The sequence below is a fragment of the Astyanax mexicanus genome, chromosome 23 (assembly GCF_023375975.1).
Source record: "Astyanax mexicanus isolate ESR-SI-001 chromosome 23, AstMex3_surface, whole genome shotgun sequence".
In the NCBI taxonomy this organism is placed as follows: Eukaryota; Metazoa; Chordata; class Actinopteri; order Characiformes; family Acestrorhamphidae; genus Astyanax; species Astyanax mexicanus.
In genome coordinates this window covers 5252501-5273988 of record NC_064430.1, presented here as the reverse complement: position 1 = coordinate 5273988, position 21488 = coordinate 5252501, and the positions used below count along the sequence as shown (strand labels likewise).

Below are 21488 nucleotides of genomic sequence, written 5' to 3'. Positions count from 1 at the left end.
TACTTTCCGGATGCACTTTAAATCATTCCACTTTAGCTCTGGCTGTATGTTTAGGGTCATTGTCTTGCTGGAAGGTCTCAGGTCTTCTGCAGCTTCAAATGAGTTTTCTTTCAGGAATGCCCTGTATTTATCATCTCCATCCATCTTCTCATTAACTTCTCCACAGCTTCCCTCTCCCTCTGAAGAAAAGCATCCCCACAGCCTGATATTGTCAAATGTCCATGCCTTTTTCCAAATTGTCTTGGTATTTAATTTGTCCAAAACTTATCCAGGCCTGGAAATTGCTATGTTCAAATTCCATGACTTTTCCACGTTTTTCATGACCATATGAACCCAATTAAAGGAAAAGCAGTAACTACTGTTCAGCACCTCCAGGAACTCCTTTCTTCAAGACGCTGAGAAAACTATTCCAGGTGATTCTCCTCATGAAGACACTGAGATTAAAATTGAGATTAAGAGTCCAAACCTTTGACTGGTACTGTATATTTAATCGTCATCAACAAGTTCTTGGCTATAAAAAGCCCTATTTAAAACCAATCTGATTACTAGAGACAAATAATTCATATTAAGGACGTCCGAGAGCATCCAAAGTCCACAGACAGCTGATGAGCATCTCCTCAATCACCCTGAAGTATCTTAACATTTTCGGAATTTGTCAAAACACCTAAACTCCAGAGAATAAAGACTTCCAGCAGTGTAAAGCTATTCTTCCTACTAAGCCCAAACAACAGCAGCAGAACGAGTGGTTTTTGAACTTGCTGTATTTTATATTAAACCTAATGTCTTGTTATGGCGACAGTATTTCCCAGAGCAAAACCATTTCGGCTGATAGAAAAAGAGAAAGTCGCATTATTTTCCCCAGTAACGATCAGGCTGGTGCTGTTCGTTTACCTGCAAATGGATTTACATGAATAAATAAGCACTTAAAAACAGATACAGGAACATCTTTATATCTGCGCCCATTAAAACAGCCTGCTAATGGCTGGAATAATCCGTTAGCGCTTTTATATTAAGAGAGTGAAGCCAACTGTTACAAACACGCCGTCAAAAAAGAGACAGTCGAGATTTCAATAGTCTTCATTTACATAGTGAAGAAAAATACATAACTATAATATAAGGTGTAAAAACTTCAGTAGAGTTGTGTGTTACGTGATTGGAGTTTAGAAGGCAACCAGAGACAGCCATCTGATTGAAAACCTTAAAAAATAAAACTTAGGGACAGTATGAAAAAAAAAAAAAAAAAAAAAAATAATAATAATAATAAAACAAAACTGGTTACACTTTATTTAAAGGCTCCTTACTGTACATAGGGGCATCATAACACATTCATAAGCATTGAATAATGTAATGTATTTATACCAACACTTCTGTAGAGTTTTCCCCTCTAGTAAAGCACATACAGCTCTGGAAAAAAGTAAGAGAGCATTTAAAAATTGTGAATTTCTTTGATTTTACCAAATTTACCTCTGGAATATAATCAAGAGGAAGATGGATGATCACAAGCCATCAAACCACCAAGCTAAACTGCTTAAATTCAGCTGGCAAAGTTATTCAAAAGCAGTGTGTTAATAGGTATGTTTGAGTAAAATGAACACTGGGGTTTAATTCTATAAACTACAGACAACATTTCTCCCAAATTCCAAATGTAATTTAAAGCATGTATTTGCAGAAAATGAGAAATGGCTGAAATAACAAAAAAGATCTCAAATAATGCAAAGAAAACAAGTTCATATTCATAAAGTTTTTATCAATATTTGGTGGAATAACCCTGGTTCTTAATCACAGTTTTATGCATCTTGGCCTCATGTTCTCCTCCACCAGTCTTGCACACTGCTTTTGGATAACTTTATGCCTTTAAAATTCAAGCAGTCTCTTATTCTTTTTTTCCAGAGCTGTAACTCTTACCCAGTGCCCCTTTAGAAAGGATAAAATACACTTAAAAAAACACTTAATATGTGTTTATGGCGTTATCAAAATATTAATATCTTACCGCATTATCTCGTTCAGTATTATAGTGGCAGGCAGATGTTGTGGGTTGATTCAGATGTAAAATATGAGGAGGCATGTTATTCAGCAGCTGTCAGTGGTTAATAGAACAGTGAGTAGAAATGATTTACTCCCCGCTGTGGAGCGATTACATGGTGTAGGACTGAGGGAGGCTGATGTTGATTTGCCATATGGATTCCTAAGAGATTAGTGGGGTCAGCTGAGTTAAATATGAGTTGAACTTATATATTCAATATATATATATATTTATACTGGCTTTGGTATCCACACCCTCAACGATACTCCAACATTTACTTAAAATTAAGGCTTTATTACTTCTTGATACAAGCTGAAAAGAACGATAAGGAAATGATCTGGATGAATAAGTCATTTAGAATTGTATTTTAATGTCCAGGTAACCAGGATTTATACATTAGCATTAGCAGCTAAATGTATATCCATTGTGTACAGAGATGCTCTGCGCTAGTGATTTTCATAATACTTTGTTTTAAGATTTTGTGTCTTTATATGAAGGTCTTGTTCTTTGCTCAGTAATAAATGAATAAATGAATGAAGCTACAATTATATATAGATACTTTGTAGAGACCCAGGAAAGCATTACAATCACGGTTTTACTCAAAACCATTTATACTTAGGACTTATCTACACACACCGGTGAGAAGAAGCAGCCAATCATATACAGCGTACTCTTAACCGGAAACCACCGTCCACCTGGAGGGCTATCCTAGGCACTGAAACTTTTACACAGGAGAGAGCCAATCCATATCTGAACACACACACACACACACACACACACACTTGACCTTATCTCCATGTTTTTGGACTGTGGGAGGAGCATATGGAAACCATGCAGTGAAGAATTAATTAGTGCATATGCGTACGAGATTAGTGCATATTACTGCATTTGTGGTCTGTTATGTGAAAATCATTAATAATAGCTGTGATACAATATGCAATAACCACTTTGTTACAACCATATCATGTTAAACACAATTATTAGCTAAATCTATACATGATAAATGTGTAATCATATGTGTGGCAGCACATGGCTGTATTAATCATATACAAATTTTTGATCAAGTATCATATTTGGACCTAAATTACTGTCAAGATGTAAAAAAAAATGCATGCTCAAAATTTGTAGTTTATTATTTATAATAACAATAAAAAAAAACTTCTTAGCAGACATCTAATATAGAATGAATCAGCAACCAAAAACCCAAAAAACTAATTTAACTATGACATGCTGGCAATTACAAACTAATAATATCTGCATAAAGGGGTGGTAACGAAGAAGAGATTGAGGATATCAGTGCAGATCAATCAAATTGTCCACACACTGCCACTGTGCTGAAATCTCTCAGGCACTCGTGCTGTCGCTCTCTCGTTTATGACTTTTTATTCATTGATTGTATTCAATGCTTGACACCACTAATACAAACACAATTTAATTTTGGCAATGTAATGCTGATACTCCTTAAAACAAACTCTTAAACACTGAAATGCATCCAGTAATATGCTTCAGGAAAAATATTTATACTTGTTGATTTTTTCTTAATAAAGTGCCACAATTATGGTTATTATTTATTTGTTCCAACAAGATCCAAAAAGTATGGTACTCTCTCTTGGTGACAATACGAGAATGATATTATTCATGTTGGTTGTTGGTTGTTAAATAAATCTGTTGTGTGAGAATAATTGTCGCTTTTTTTTTTTTTTTTAGCATTTTTGGTTGCAATTTAGAAAAAGGTATTGAAAAAAAAAATATTTATTGGTTGGGGTAAGGGTATCAAAGATTTAAAAACGATACCCAGCCCTATGCATGATACACTTTTAAGAAATCTGCCACTGCTGAATATTGTGCTAAATATTGTGTTGCATCAAAATGTCTTAGTGATATATATATATATATATATATATATATATATATATATATATAGTTTTACATTTTTTTTACCAGCTCTAAAACAAAGTGATTATTGGAAATTGTAGCAACTAATACACCAAATTATTAGTCTTTTCCACATATCAAACCCCAAATTCTGCACTTGCATATGTGAAACTGAATAATGCATAATGCACAATGAATATAAATCATTTATACAAAATGTCTAATTCGTTTTTTTTTCTGAGCAAAGATCAAAACCTTTATAAGTATCAAATTTCAGTTTTTGTGCCTTAAAATTGTTAAAATTAAAATGACAGTGATACAGTGTTGATTGATTTCTGTTTATAAGTGCATGTCCTGTATTAACATCAAGTCAAAATAACCTATTAAAAGGAAAATGTGCTATGTGTTAGCATTAGCTTCATGCTAACCTTTTCTAGAAGAAAACACACCAGTGCTTTATGTGCTCAGGTTAGTGCTCAGCCAATGCAGTCAGTCCATCAGGGTTAATTTAGTTTGAGAAACATCTTCAGAACGTCGTCAGGCAGAAGAAACTGAGGCTGATATGCTGTAGGAGAGTGTCCGAGTGTCCAAGCTCGTCAAAACGTCTTCTGTAAAAGTGACCAATCACAACTGTTTCAGGACTAAACAGTGGAAAGCTCAGGCTGTTCTGAGCTGTTCTCACTGTAAGTGGAATAATACGAATATATATATATGAAACATTTGAAGCTACAGACTGTTGGATATTGGAGTCAGTGTTCTCTACAGTCTGTTAGTGAGCTCTGTGTGCGTAGAGTTGAGTTTTCTCCTTCAAGTTATAGCTTAGGCAATACACCCCCCTAAAGACTCAGTGAGAGACTGGACTCCATTTCCCACGATCCCTCACATGAGCCCCTGAGCTTGCTGGGATTTGCGGTCCTCCAAGCTTCGGCAAACCCACATGGATACTACCTCCGTGTTGCCGTCGTCATACTGCATGATGAAGTGATGGTCCTGAAAGAAGAGGAAAAACAAAAAGAGAGAGAGCGAGAGAGAGAGAGAGAGAGAGAGAGAGAGAAAGAGAGAGAGAGAGAAAGAAAGAGAAAGAGAGAGAGAGAGAAAGAAAGAGAAAGAGAGAGAAAGAAAGAGAAAGAGAGAGAAAGATGGAGATGGATTAAAATTTAGTGATTAATCAAGATTAACCACACCATTTCTCTTTCCTAAGACTAAACAAATGAAAATAAATAAAAGAAATCTGCCTCAGGACTACAACCCCCAGCATGCATCTGTCTCTATCACATTCCCAGACTCAACCAATCAGCTTTCTTTCTTTATAAGAATTTTAATATAGTGCACACAAAATAAGACATAACAATCCTAGTATAAAATCTATATTAAAAATAAATCCAATCCACTACATTTCTTGTTCCTAAACATGAAAAAAGAATTAGTAAAAATAAGCTTGTATTACTTTGCCTTATTTGGGAACCACTTTAAAATAAGACTACCTTTATAAAGGGTTTATAAATGGTTTACAATTAGTTTATTAATTGTTACTAATTAGGTTGTAAATGCTTTAAAAATCATTAATAATCAGTTATAACACATACGTAGAAAGGGCAACAATGACCAGTTGACTAAATTAAGTTTTCAATAATTTAAAACCATTTATAAGCACTTACAACACAAATAGAAAGAACAACAGTGACAATTACTTTTTAACATAGCTAATAAAATTATAATATAGACAGTGTATTTGCTAAATATGGTATTATAATTAAATGAATAAAGTTATTAACAGAAATGTTAAATGATGACTGATGAAGATACGGTAAGATAAAGCTAGTAAGATCTGAGGTATAACAGTATAAACTAATGTGGAATCACTATTCGGTACAAGGCAGGCCACTATTACCCTTCTATGTATGTGTTATAACTGTTTATTAATAGTTTAGCTTGCTTGCTAGCTAGCAAGGCAGGCCACTTTTACCCTTCTATGTATGTGTTATAACTGTTCATTAATGGTTTAGCTAGATAGCGAGCAAAGCAGGCCACTGTTACCCTCTATGTATGTGTTATAACTGTTTATTAATGGTTTAGCTAGCTTGCTAGCTAGCAAGGCAGGCCACTTTTACCCTTCTATGTATGTGTTATAACTGTTCATTAATGGTTTAGCTAGCTTGCTAGCTAGCGAGCAAAGCAGGCCACCCTTCTATGTATGTGTTATAACAGTTTATTAATGCTTTAGCTAGCTTGCTAGCTAGCAAAGCAAGCCACTGTTACCCTTCTATGTATGTGTTGTAACTGTTTATTAATGGTTTAGCTAGCTTGCTTGCTAGCTAGCAAAGCAGGCCACTGTTACCCTTCCATGTATGTGTTATACGTGTTTATTAATGGTTAAGCCAGCCAGCCGGATGGCCGGATGGATGGCTGGATGGATAATAATATAATAATTAATATAATAATTAATATAATAAATAATTAACAGAGCAAAGTGTGCAATTACATTGATAATAAAAGTGACTGATGTGCCATAGAAATATAAATATATAAATATATATAACCTAAACTTCTTTATAAACTATTTATAAACCCTTTATAAAGGAGCCTTATTTTAAAGTGATTACCGAAATAACAATATTTCAGACTTTCTTTTTTTTTTTTTGCAATATTATTGCTTATGATACGACAGGGCACACTCCTAATGTACACTCACATGTTTCTTCCTCTCTCTCTCACACACACACACACACACACACACACACACACACACACACACACACACACACACACACACACACACACACACACACACACACACACACACACACACACACACACACACACACGTTCTCTCTTACGCTACGAGGACAGAGCAAGCCCATCAATCGTGCTGTCCTGCTAATGGTGAGCCAGTGTCTGTGCAACAGCGAGGTTAATCACTCTCAGCTCCGGGTTCTGGAGAGGCCCGTGCTGAGGGCGAGCCGTACCAGGCACCCATCTCATCAATCACCGGACCCGGGCGCAGGCCTTCGCCGCTCTACACGAGCCTACGCCGCTCTACACCAGCTCCGGGCCCAGATGAAGAGGAGTAATAAGCAGCTACGGCGCTGAACCCGGCTCTCCGCTGTGCCCCTGCCAGCCCGGACGAGCGTTTGACCCTGAGGAGCGGCCATTTTTTTGGGACCCGACATGTGGAATAAGCGCGCTTAGAGCACGCTCGGGAGGAGGTGCAGTCAAGGAGAGGACGTGGAGGTGCATGATAATGTGTATATATGCATTTATATGTGTGTGTGTGTGTGTGTGTGTGTGTGTGTGTGTGTATAAGTATAAGGGCTGGGCTATATGGTATATGATGTGGTACACCACCAACTGAGATATAAAAAAAAAAAAAAAAATACAAGAATTTTATCAGATTTGTAACAGAGGTCACATGATCCTAAATGTCATGATAATAATAATAATGAACTCCGAATATCTCCATATATTCAGGATTAAAGTAATATAAATGATACTGTACATATATAATCTGTCTCTAGTAGATATACAATGGGAAATGAGAACAGTGTGAATTAAACGTGAGGTAACCACATGACCTCCATCCACATGGTTGGGCACGTGCTTGTAAACGTGAGCATGTGTCAAAATCTGTGCACCTCAATCCAGCACAGTTTTGCAGTGCAGATATTTCCAGTTACAGCTGAATTCACGCTTTTAATCCTAGAAAAACTACGCTCTTATTTATCTTTTAAAAAGCCATTTAATTGCCTGATTAAAGGGCCGATTACTGGAGACGTCATGGGCCCTGCATTGTTTAATATTGTAATATATATTGTTGAAAAAGAACATTTGCAATGTCAAATTTTTACAATATTTTCCAGACCTAGTTTATAAACTTTACAGTAAGCTTGTTATCTACTGGAAATAGCATCACATCTGTATATATAACTGTGAAATGCAATGTGCAATAAAAACAAACTTTTTTTATTATTTTATGTACTGAATGTGGCATTTTTTATATCTTTGGGATGTTAATTTAAGACAAATTTAATTTTTTAGGCAAATTAAAAAATTTTTTTTGGACAAATAATATATGTAAAGATACAAAAATTCAAAAATTCTGTACAAAAATTCTAACACAAACACACACTTATACACACTAATACACACTTATACACACTTATACACACTTATACACACTTATACACACTTATACACACTTATACACACTTGGACGGAGACAAGCTGCAATAAATTAGAGCTCAGACGGACGGTCAACTGCTTGTTTGGCTGGGTTGAGCTGGGCCGCCCTCGCGCACGCAAATACCCACACACCACCTGTGTGTCCCTCTGTTTCAAAAGTGTGTGTGGAGTGTGTGTGTGTGTGTGTGTGTGTGTGTTTGAGTCTCAGAGCAAGCCAAGAACAGCACCTCCATTAATTAACCCACCTGCTGCTAACACTGCACCCATGCAGAGGAAGTTATTAAGAGAGGAAAAGCAGAATAAATACTCTTTTAGTCGGGTCATTATCAGCTCCTGCTTACCTCTCCGCCGCTCTCTGCCGCCGCACAAAAAAAAAAAAAAATCTCATTTAAAAGTGTGGCTACATTAATCACAGCCTCATATCAAAGTGCGATAATCACCTGAATTCTCCATTAAAATACAACTGCCGAACCCGGGGGAAATCTCACCTTACTCTTTAATTGTTTCCAGTGGGTGATAGGCTTTTTAATCTAAGATTAATTTATGCTATTTTAAATAACTCTACGTATGATTAATAAGCTTGAAAATTAAAAGGAGTCTAAAGCAATTATAACAAGTGGTTGGTCATCACCTCATTAGAACGTGTTGGCGAACAGCGGCGGCGGAGTGCAGTGCGTGTCACCGACGTGTGTGTAAATGTGTGTGTGTGTGTGTAAAGGTGTGTGTGTGTGTGTGTGTGTGTGAGAATGTGTGTGTGTTGCTATCAGAGAGAGAGAGACAGAGAGAGTAAGAAAGGTGAAAAGGTCACTGGTAGAACTAGGTCTTTGCAGATTTCCATACTAATTACATGCTCCCAACTGGATACAGGCTGACATACATGTGTGTGTGTGTGTGTGTGTGTGTGTGTGTGTGTGTGTGTGTGTGTAAATGTGTGTATGTACATACACACACATGTACAAGTGTGTTCTGACTGGGCCAGAGCTTCATGAATGCTGATCTCTTAATTCTACAGTCACCAAGGGAGAGACTGTACATTCGTTTAGATTAGAATAGAGTGGCACAGGCTCACCCACAGCTGCTGCTGCTGCTAGCCTAGCATAGCATAACTGTATTTTTCGCACTATTAGCCGCACTTGAATTCCTTTAATTTTCCCAAAAGATTATCAGAGCGCCTTATAATCCAGTGCTCCTTATGTATGAATTCTACCAGTCAGGTATTAAGGAGCAGTAAAGCCATTTTGCTGAAGTACAGAGTTATACAGAAGTTTCAGTTCAGTTCTCCAGCACTGAAGCTGGAGCAGTATTAGCATTAGCTGCTAACCGCGCAAAACGCTAGCTCTTTGGCCGTACAGAAGTGAGTATTATCAGCCTGTAGCCTGCTGCCCAGCTAACCCAGCTAGCACTGCTGGAGCAGCGTTAGCATTAGCTGCTAATCATGCTAAGCGCTAGTTATTTTGCTGTTGAGAGGTGAGTATATATCAGACTGTAGCCTTCACGTTTACCGTGTTAAAATAAGTTGGTTTACCGGAACACTCAGGGTTCCTTAGTGTAGCTCTGTCGGGTGGCTTAGCTAGAATTTATAAGGAAAACATGGCAACACCCCTGTTCCTACTACAAGTTACCAGTGTCGCATAAAATGCGCCTTATAATCTGTTGCACCTTATGTCTGAAAATAGACCAGAAAACAGATGTTTTTAATAGAGGGCCTTATAATCCGATGCGCCCTACAGTGTGAAACATAGGGTACTTCCTGAAAATTGTGCTGTATTCCACTGCCTAATTTGTTTATATATCATTAAAAAATAAAACAAATATAAGAGGAATTGATATACCAGCTCATGTGCATTAATGAGCTGTTACTGCAATATTGAGCAACAAAATACTATGATTGAGAATAGTGCTGGGTGTAATACCAATTCATCACAGTCTGGACTAGAATGAGGGAATTGTATATCATCTCATACCTTCCTGCCTGGAGAAAAATCATCTGATAAGAGAACAGCACTTTTATCTGAGGAGCTCCTGCTGCTGTTCCTCACCATATGAGTGTTTTTTGTCCAAGTAAATAGAAAAACAGCAGCAAACTGATAAAGCTTTCGCAATTATTCACTAACAAAAGGGACCAAATGGAATTGCACAATCTATCCATAGCTCTGAAAAAAGTTCCCCTTGTCCAAGAGACAAGAACACAAAGTATTGATATTGCGAAATCGATATATTGTCCCACACCTACTGTCTTCTGCAAATTAATCGCTCTCTCTCTTTCTCTGCATTAAAGGCATTTTTGATGCTTATATATTTTTGTTTCTAATTTCTAATTCTCAATTTACACGGCCAATTACCCACCCACTCATTAGGACTCCCCCTATCACCAGTGATGCCTCAACACCAGGAGGATAAAGACTAGCACATGCCTCCTCCAACACATGGAAAGGCAGACTCCGCCTCTTTTTGAACTTTTTGCAGAGTAGCATCACAGTACACTCGGAGGAAAGCGCAGCGACTCGGTTCTGATACATCAGCTCACAGACGCAGCCTTGTGCTGATCCACATCACCCTAGGAGTGATGCACCATCACTCCTAGGCAAAGAGCACCATCTACTGTACCCACCCAGAGAGAACAAGACCAATTGTGCTCTCTCTCAGGGCTCCGACAGCCAATGGCAAGCTGCATGAACAGGATTCGAACCGGTGATCTTCTGATCATAATGGCAGCGCCTTAGTCTGCTGGACCATTTGGAAAGACTGCCTAAAAGCAGTCTTAAATCTATGTAAAAATATGGTTTGTAACAAGGAAAAGTTAACAATGGCTGATTCATTAATTAGTCGTCTTATAAACGAAGTGGACGAAGCGAGTGCTCTGACAGTAAGTACGTTCTGGGTGGTTAGCAGAGCAGTATGGACGTGTCCTTTCCCTGGGTGTGGGGGGAGCACAGCAGAAAGCCACAGTGTTAGCAAGCTAAAAGGGGAGGATCAGCCTCGTGGGGCTGTGTAAACGTCCTCAGTGTGCTAATGTGTAAACAAGTCATCAGAGCAATGTCAAAGGCCTTTCAAAGCCCCTCTCATCCTGCTCCCCACGGCATGGCCACAGGCATTCAGCCAGCCTGAGGATCTCTTAAAGGGTCTGTCCCATGAGAACTGTGTCTAAACACACACACACACACACACACACACACAATGCAGCACAATGCGGTTAAAACCTTGCCATGTTTTAAAAACCCATCGATGAACTCCTTGTTCCTTGTGACTCTTTATTGAAGATTATATATGTGCAATCAATGCTGCACAGTAGAAGAGAGGGGTTTGGATTACCAGCATACAAGCAAGGCTAGATCCATTTTTTCTTTTTTTTTTGAAGAACAATTTATTTCTTATTTTACCCAATTTGGAAGGTCACATAGTCCCTTTCAGAAGGAGCCATTTAAGGGCTATGTCACTTTAAAACACAAATAACCTGTTGCTGATCACACCATGTATACCCTGTGCATGTACCACGTTAGTGTTAGCTTGTGCTAAATGGCAAAAGACGAACAAGCTATTTTATGCTAAACTGCGATAGAAGCACAAAACTTCTCCCTTATCTCTTATCTACTGACTTGCCACGGACAGTAGGTACAGGTCCCTCCCTCAGACAAAGTCTGAAGGCTAATCTAGCTGTGTATTGTCTGAGGTTCCTAATCAAAATCACTGAAATCACTAATAATTCAACTGATCTAGTGGTGGTGGTGCTCTGGTGGGGGTTGACAGGTGAGGGGTTGGTTTATTCCAGGGTGGTTCTATGCAGGGGGTGAGGCTGGTGACGTCATGAGCCCTGCATTGTTTAATATTGCGAGATATATCGCAGAAAAAAGAACATTTGCAATTTTGAGTAATATTGAGTATATATATGTTCGCATTGTATTTCTACTAAAAGTTACCAATTTTGAGTTGATAAATGGCAGTATTCACTAGGTAAAATACTTAATAACTAGGATGCAACTGTAACACACCCATAGTCTTTATTAACTGCGCTCTATCTTTAAGGAAGGGGGCGGGGCTTCTCTATGTTTGCTGCAGATTTGAGTTAAGAGTAAAGGGCTTCCACCTTCTTTTGTCCCAGGCATCATCATCTGCTGCAGCTGAGGCCCTCAGCCCGGCTGCTCCTCTGGGACTGAGCTAGAGAGGGACCACTGATGGGCAGACGAGGGGTGAGGACCGGGGGGGGGGGGGGGGGGGGGGGCAAAGGTGCAAAAAGGCTGAGTGACAAAAAGAGAGGGCGAGGGAGGGGAGGGCGATGTCAATCATCACACAATCATAGCTAGAGTCCCTCTCACACACCCAGCAGCCTGAACCTTGCTCCAGTGCTCCAGGGGTCCAAACACTGATCAGCTTCGGCTTTGTTACTTCGATTTTTGTTAAAAGTCTGAGATTTAAACAGATCTGACCTCTTAAACTCGTGTTAGCATTACAAGACTGTAGCATTAGTCTGTAATTAGTAGTGGTCACAGTTATTGGTGGCACAAAAACCTTTTTTCCATGTCCGATACTAATACAAACCCTGCAACCTTGAGTATCTAGCAATAGTGCTGCATATTAAATCCATATTCCAGAAGTTTTGTCCACTTTGTGACAAAAGCAAACCAAATTTGGCATAAATAATGACTAAAGAATAAGGAAAATCCAAGATGGCGGCCGTTTTAAAAATAGGCTCATCTTGTGGTGGCTATATATATATATGTGGCAAAGTGCTTTTTGAAAAAAGTAGGTCTAGAAGAGGATTTTTGCCAAATTTGATGTTTTTTTTTTTTACTAATCTGCAGCACTACAAAAGGCCTGTCACAACAACTACACACAACTGTCTTAAAGTATATTTAAGCAATATTACACGAGATGGGTGCTATAACGTGTATTATTAGCACTGCCGCAGTGCCAATATTACACGTTATAGCACAAACCTCGAGTGTATTATTGCGATTATACCACAGTTTCATTATCGCTGTTTATTGAAAGATTTTGAGTTAAAGAGGAGAAGACAATACAATGTTTGATAATAAAAACTCTGAGTTAAAATAGTAGCATTGCTGCTCTGTTTGTAGCTGTGCTGTTTGGCTTGTAAGCGCTGCATCGTTGCTAGGTTACCTGTATATGGTGGAGTAACACACCCCTAGTATTACTTTACTTAATTTACATCTTAAATTTAATGCGTCTTTTAATCTAAATAATTTCTCCCAAATTCCAAATAAAAATATTGTCATTTAGAGCATTTATTTGCAAAAAATGAGAAATGGCGTAAATAAGTTTTAAAAGTTCAGAAATCAATATTTGGTGGAATAACCCTGGTTTTTAATCACAGTTTTTTTTCATGCATCTTGGCATCAGGTTCTCCTCCACCAGTCTTACACACTGCTTTTGGATAACTTTATGCTGCTTTACTCCTGGTGCAAAAATTCAAGCAGTTCAGTTTGGTTTGATGGATTGTGATTATCCATCTTCCTCTTGATGATATTCCAGAGGTTTTCAATTTGGTAAAATCAAAGAAACTCATCATTTTTAAGTGATCTCTTATTTTTTCCAGAGCTGTATATACACAGTTATATATAATTTGCTGATTGCAGGGTGGGTAAGGCCCACACAGCAGCCCCAGTAGGTGATCCTTAAGCACAAAAATACCCTATACTAATAAACTAGCTCTCTATTATATAAAGAACATTCCACAGCTCAGAACAGTGCAGTATTTAGCAGCAGGTCACAGATTTGTCAGAACTGAAGTGATGACAGAAAGGTGGATGCTCTGCGCTGAAAGGAAACAGTTTTCTGCTCAATGTCACACGCAAAGACCCGTGTCCCTTCAGCTGACACACTCGCATAACCAACCTAACACACACTCATACACACTCCCTACCACTAACACACACCCTATACACTCCTGCATTTGCACCTGGTTCTCAGAGGACCACGCTGCTGTCCGTGGTGCTGAAACAGCCCGGCCGATGTGCTGACAGCCTTTAAAGAGCACAAGTGCAAATAGCTGCAGCCTTGTGCGCTAAGGTGCTATCAGAGATTTCCATCAAATCCACACAAAGGGTGTGAGTCTCTAACGGCCAACAGAAGAAGAAGAAGAAAAAGTAAAGAGGAGAAGTAGAAAAGAGGAGAAAGGACATACAGCTAACTTCAGGGTACAAGAACTTTACTCAACTCAGAAGAGCAGAGAAAGAGTAATTTACTGAGTATGTCAGAAAATGCTTAAAACTTTATAAGATTTTTAAAGTTGATACTCTTTTTTTGTGTGTGTGAAAGACATTTTTACAATTTTAATTTTTTAACATACTAATGCTACAAAATTTACATTTTTGGTCAACAAAAACAAAAACCTAACAAAATGATTTTTTTTTTGGCAGGTTGCCGCTCATTTTGCCACCCCTGAATAAACTAAATAGCTAAAAGAAATGACAAAACTACAATTTAAACATATTTAATGGAAAATTAACATTTTACTCTTCCAGTACACAAACCAACAAAGCTCAATTAATTTACCTAAGCAGTGTTATTCTAATCATGAATTTACTGTACCTCAACAGAGCTACTCATTTTATAGATTTACCTCAGCAGTGCTATTCTAATCATGAATTTAATCTAGCAGTGCCATACTGATCACACATTTACCTCAGCAGTGCTATACTGTTACTGAATTTACTTTAGCAGTGCTATTCTAATCCTGAATTCACTGACCCACCTCAGTGCTATTCTAATCATGAATTCACTGTATTGCAGCAGTGCTATTCTAATCATAAATTTACTCTAGCAGTGCTATTCTAATCATGAATTTACCTGTACCTCAGCAGAGCTAATTGAATCATGAATTTACTGTACCTCAGCAGAGCTAATTGAATCATGAATTTACTGTACCTCAGCAGTGCCGTTCTATTCATACATTTACCTCAGCACTGCTACTCAATTCATAGATTTACCCCAGTAGTGTCATTCTAAATCATGGATTAACTTCAACGGTGGTATTCTAACCATGAATTTACTGTATCTCAGCAGAGATGCTCAAGTCAAAGATTCACATCAGCAGAGCTAATATAATCATAAATTTACTCCATCAGTGCTACACTGACCATACATTTACCTCAGTGGGGCTATTCTAATCATACATTTTTACCTCAGCGGTGCTATTCTAATTTTGAATTTACTGCACCTCAGCAGTGCTGTTATAACTATAGATTTTCCTCAGCAGTGCTATTCTAATCATAAATTTATCCCGGCAGAGCTATCCTCAAGTGCATCAAAAACGTTATGATAGAACTGGCTCTCATCAGAACCTCCCCAAGAAATGAAGGAAAGTTCATCAGAGTTACCAGCCTCACCAACTACAAGTTAACAGCTCCCCAGGTAAGAGAACCTAAAGTGTTTAGGTTTGTTTAACACTTTTAAGTTACTACATGATTCATTATGTGTTCCTTCACAGTCTGGATCACTTCATTATTCATTTACAATATAAAAAAAATATATATTAAATTTGAAATGTAACTTTTGACTGGTACTGTATTATTATCACAGACAAGCAGAAAGAACCAGACATCAGTTCCGAGTACAGATGTATTACTTTAGACTGATTTGAAATACTGGAGCTGAATGAACAGGAATATATTTACCCAAAAAGACATTCACTCACCATGAGGTTATTGGGTGCAGGACGTTCTTTCGGCTGTTTTCTCATACTGTGGAGAGAAAGAGAGTCCATAATATAACACCTACGTCCACACACAACACAAAATCACAGCAAGCACTGTATCCTACACTGTCCATTTATTTAGCTCCACTGATCAGTGATAGGACAACGTTTAGTTCTAGATTAATTACAGACTGTAGTCCTGTATGTGTTTCTCTGCATACTTTGTGATGATCCTCCTTTCACTCTGTTCTACAATACCATAATCTCTTCATCCAGATAGAGTGAATATGATCATGGTTGGACAATGAAACTGAAACACCTGGTTTTAGACCACAATAATTTATTGTGGTGACGGACAGTTCTGGTGGAAACAGGAGAGTTGAGGTGCACATTGAATTCTTCGTGATTTGATCAGCCGTGGTTTTATGTTTTTTGGATACAATCCGGGTTAGCACCCGAACATCCCTTTCAGACAGCTTCCTCTTCCTCTGTCCTCTTCCTCAGTCTAACTAAGCTTCTTAAATATCTTTAATATCTTTAATAGATTAACATTCTACTAAAATACATTCATTTTTAATGGACATGTACAGTACGCAGCTGAAACATATAAAGCCTAGTGCATCCCAAACATCCCATTATAGTCATTATGCTGTTTGTTTCCACAGAGATCCACGTAGAGACAACAGCAAGTGGAAATGGAGGAGCTACTGAACGCTATGGATTCCAGACATCGCCATGAGAAACGAATCCCGTCCAGATAGGGCATGAGAACACTAGAAACATCAAACATCCACCCCATATAATGAGCATCTTGTCCTCAGCACTTGCACTCTATACGCAGTTCAGGTAAAAGACTCATTCTCGTTAGTGGCAGTGGGAAAGGTAAGTAAGTGCATTAACGGCTCTCCTTGGCACAGATCTCTTCATAACCGGGGTAAATCAGTCAAACTGACCCATATAAGAGATAGGAGGGATTACAGGGACATTAAGGTGTACGGAGGGGCCGTTTGGGCCGTGATGAATGAAGCATCCTCAAGAACAGGCTAATAATAGCAGGCTATGCTGGTACAGCAGTGCAGCAGTGCCAGGCTCGGGTGGCACCGTGGAACCAGGTGACCTGTTTGTGTAAATAAAGCGGGTGGCGAGTAAACAACAGCTGCTGAACAAGTCCCTGCACATCTGGCCGTACGCTCTGCGCTCACAGGTCCGACCCTGCAGAGGGAACCGGGGGAGGAGGGACAGGGGTTGTGGGAACTGGGGGCTTAACCCGGGTGAAACAACTGGCTGCACATGTGTGTGTTTTGGGGAAGGAGGAAGGGCGGGGTAGTGTAAATATTTTCATTCATGTAAAGCTTGGATGAGTACGTAATAAAATCATCAATCACAGTCCTATGGCCGCTCTGTACAGCCCTGCTGGAACAATACAGTCAGCTGAGCTCGTTTAGGGGTTTCTGTGAGGCAAGATTTTCCATTTTACACTTTTCCAATACTGAAATTTTGATTCAGACGCTAATCCAATGCTAAACCCATATGAAAACCTCTGAGCAAACTGAACTGCTTGAATTTAAAGGCACAAAGTTATCCAAAAGCAGTGTGTAAGATTGGTGGAGGAGAACATGATGCCAAGATGCATAAAAACTGTGATTAAAAAACAGGGTTATTCCACCATATATTGATTTCTGAACTCTTAAAACTTAAATCTTAAAAAATATGAACTTGTTTTCTTTGCATTATTTGAGGTCTGAAAGCTCTGCATCTATTTTTTTATTTCAGCAATTCCTATTTTCTACAAATAAATGCTCTAAATGCCAATATTTTTATTTGAAATTTGGGAGAAATGTTGTCTGTAGTTTATAGAATAAAACAATATTGTAAATTTTACTCAAACATAAACCTATAAATAGCAAAATCAGAGTAACTGATTCAGAAACTGAAGTGATCTAGTTTTTTCCATAGGCGAAAAAAATAGGAGTTGTATAGGTACATAACTTATTTTTGAAAATTAAATCAGATTAATCAAGACAATATTCTGTGATTAACTGTGATTAATCATTCTTATTGTTTAGATGCAATTATATTTATATTTGTGGTGTCAATGAGATTCCAGTTAGTGCTCAGATACTGAGCTCAATGATAGACTTTTGAGAGGGGAATCTGGTTAGTGTTCTGATACTGTACTGAGCTCAGTGATGTACCCTTGAGAGGGGAACCTGGTTAGTGCTCTGACACTGTACTGACCTCAGTGATGGACTTTTGAGAGGGGTATCTAGTTAGTACTCTGATACTGTACTGACCTCAGTGAAGGACTCTCGAGAGGAGTTCCCGTTAGTGCTCTGATACTGTACTAAGCCCAGTGATGTACCCTTGAGAGCTAAATCTGGTAAGTGTTCTGATACTGTACTGACCTCAGTGATGGACTTTTGAGAGGGGTATCTAGTTAGTACTCTGATACTGTACTGACCTCAGTGAAGGACTCTCGAGAGGAGTTCCCGTTAGTGCTCTGATACTGTACTAAGCCCAGTGATGTACCCTTGAGAGCTAAATCTGGTAAGTGTTCTGATACTGTACTGACCTCAGTGATGGACTTTTGAGAGGGGAATCTGGTTAGTGCCCTGATACTGTACTGAGCTCAGTGATGGACTTTTGAGAGGGGAATCTGGTTAGTGTTCTGATACTGTACTAACCTCAGTGAGCTCAGACTCTCTTCTAGGGCATTACTCCCGTTATTTAAAAAAATCCCACTATTAAACCAAAACGGCTATTAAACTCATTGATTAAATCAATCTTGCACTAAGAAACTTCAAAATATATATACTTTTTATTAAACAAAGTTGCAGTAAATTGACAAAAAAATTAATTATACTGTTATTATTAATATGTACGAATTATATACACTCACCACTGTGTTATGAAGTTGACAAATTTATCACTGAATTGACCAACTGGAAACACAGGAGGGTCCTGAAACACACAGTATAGAGAGAATTCCATTAGAAAACAAACTGAACTGCTTTACTTTTTGCACCAGGAGTAAAGCAGCACAAAGTTATCCAAAAGCAGTGTGTAAGACTGGTGGAGGAGAACATAATGCCAAGATGCATAAAAACTGTGATTAAAAACCAGGGTTATTCCACCAAATATTGATTTCTGAACTCTTAAAACTGAATATGAACTTGTTTTCTTTGCATTATTTGAGGTCTGAAAGCTCTGCATCTTTTTGTTATTTCAGCCATTTCTCATTTTCTGCAAACTGATTCAGAAACTGAAGTGGTCTCTTATTTTTTTCCAGAGCTGCATATTGTGATTTAGAAAAGAAAATAACATTTCACCAGAAGTGTATGCACACAATAAATAATTTTGGGTAGACATTTGGCCACATTTTCCACCACTGTATCATTACACAGCATGAATTATCCAGCATAAATGCAAATTTATTTTGTTTGGTATAAATAATTAGGTCCTTTTACACAATTTTGACTCTCAAATATTTAATGCAACCCTGGTAATATTAGTAGCAAAATCATATAAAATGTCTCTTTTTTTTAAATGCAAGAAATTATATTTCTTTGTAGTAAAAACGGTCCTGTCAATCACCTATTACACATTATCACAGTCAAACACTAACCATTTAGCTCCACAAAAAGCAGCGAGACAAAAAAGGGGGAAGAAAATCTAACTGAAAGCACTCAAAGTACATACAGTTAATAATCCCAGTTAATATCAATCAATCCTAAAGAAAAGCATGCATACAGAAACAAGAACAAAGGAATGTGTCCGTTATTTGATTTTATTTTTTTAACACAGCCCCCGGAAATCAATAAAAGAGAAAAACTGCAGATTGATTAAGAAACTCATGTTTAAGCTTTTCAAAAATACAACAAACGCTGCGAGTGAAAGATATGCAGGGTGCCTGTGTCCTTGATGAAGAGGTCTTCTTCAGTGAAAGGAAGCAGTGTATATACATTTTTTTGCAGCACCTGAACCCCCCTTTTGTTGGACGCAGTACAATGCAGAACGACGTACAACCGCGATTCCAATTCAAACAAACTGAGTCCCTGAACAGAAGTCTGAGAGACGGAGAGATGGAGAGGGGGAGAGAGAGAGAGAGAGAGAGAGAGAGAGAGAGAGAGAGAGAGAGAGAGAGAGAGAGAGAGAGAGAGATGTAATGTGTAATGGACTGTGAATGGTACTCTAAAGCCCTATTGGGACTGGATTAGTTTAGTTAATTTAGATAAGATAATGTATCTGTGGGAGTAGCTTCTCAATTTATTAACTGACATCTTGGAAAAATAAGATAAATATCTTACAACACATTTATAGTCATAACCAGGGGGTGGAACAATATATAGCGATATATTGAAACTGACACCCATAAATTCATGATTCCAGGTATTTGCTTATTTAGGAGTATTTAATCCTCATTAGCACAACAGATGCCGTGAAATATCATTGCCTTGCGATATATAAAGTATTGCATAATCACTGTATCATGATACCATCATGTTGAATCATGAGATCCCTGTGATTCCCAATCCTAGTGGTCACTGTATAGTCATTTTAAAACGAGTAGCGACATGTTTATACATGTTTATATTATATGTAGGCTACAGGTTTTGGTTTGGTTTGTTTTTAGACAAGGACAAACAAAAATGCGCCGAAATATTTCACAACAAAAGAGATACGAACATTGTCTCTGCTTATTGGTTAAATCGGTCATGTAGAAGAACAGAGCAGTTACAGAATACAGGGGGGTGAATAGAGAAGTTAGAAGGAGAGAGAGAGAAGGAAAAAGTTGTTACCAAACAAATAAATAAATAAACAAATACAAAAAAAAAAAAAGAAATTGTAGAGAAGAAAATTAATAGTCAGTATTAGCTGTGAAATTAAACGCTAACTGCTCTGTAGCGGCGATCTCATTACCCACCGTAACTCTCCCACACGAAATAATGCATCCAGTCAAATCACTGAAAGTGGATGGATCTCATTGGCTATTAAAAAGCCCTGTGGGCTGTTTCCTGTCTCCGGCCCGTGCTCCGGGTGGGCTGCAGGAATATGATGCATGCACCTATTTAAATTAACAAAGCCATAATAAGAGGCTGCAGAGCGCCGCTGCTTGAGTGAGCCGCAGCCTAGCGGAGCAGCCATACATCATTACACAGCCCGGGCCTACAGCCTGGAGGCCTAAACACACACACACACACACACACACACACACACTATACACACTCACTAAACACACTACACACCCTACACACAGCTGGACGAATATGCTTACAATATGGATAGTAGTGCGACAGATCAGTACCACAGACATTTGATATAACAAAGCCTATCACGATCATTTTTAAGAACGATATGATGTCCCAGAAATTATTGCAGACCATTTAATGCAACTAAAATAATAACATAATACAAAAAAAAAATACACCCTTTTAAAGACAATTAACTTTTTCCATTCCTGTTCACACACCTAATTTTGAAACGTAGATTATAGTAGGTTTCAACAAAGCACATTTACCCATTTATCCATTTACCTCAGAAGTGATATAACCATGATGCATTGGACTCAGCAGTACTATGATTAAGCAATGATACACAAGAGAGAGTGCTATAATGTGTAATATTGGTACTGCTGATTTAAAGAGGACGAGAAAATATGATCGCTTTGGTTATAAACACTCCGTGAGTTAAAAAAAGTTCCATTGCTGCTCTGTTTGTAGCTGCGCAGTACGGCATCATCGTTGCAGTACATTACTG

General features: G+C 38.2%; 1 protein-coding gene across 2 annotated transcripts in view; it reads right to left on the bottom strand.

Moving 5' to 3' along the window:
- Positions 1–1061: 1061 nt before the first annotated feature.
- Positions 1062–21488, bottom strand: part of map2k5 (mitogen-activated protein kinase kinase 5) — a 92572-nt gene continuing 72145 nt past the window's right edge. Inside the window, exons 20-23 of one of the 2 annotated variants that reach the window (XM_049470984.1) lie at positions 19709–19798; positions 18631–18692; positions 15732–15777; positions 1062–4888 (exon numbers count right to left, since the gene is read on the bottom strand). In XM_049470984.1, the coding sequence (XP_049326941.1) occupies positions 4778–4888; positions 15732–15777; positions 18631–18692; positions 19709–19798 (309 nt within the window). In that variant the 3' untranslated portion in view covers positions 1062–4777. The remainder of the gene's footprint in view (positions 4889–15731; positions 15778–18630; positions 18693–19708; positions 19799–21488) is intronic. The other variant, XM_049470985.1, reaches the window with a different exon arrangement.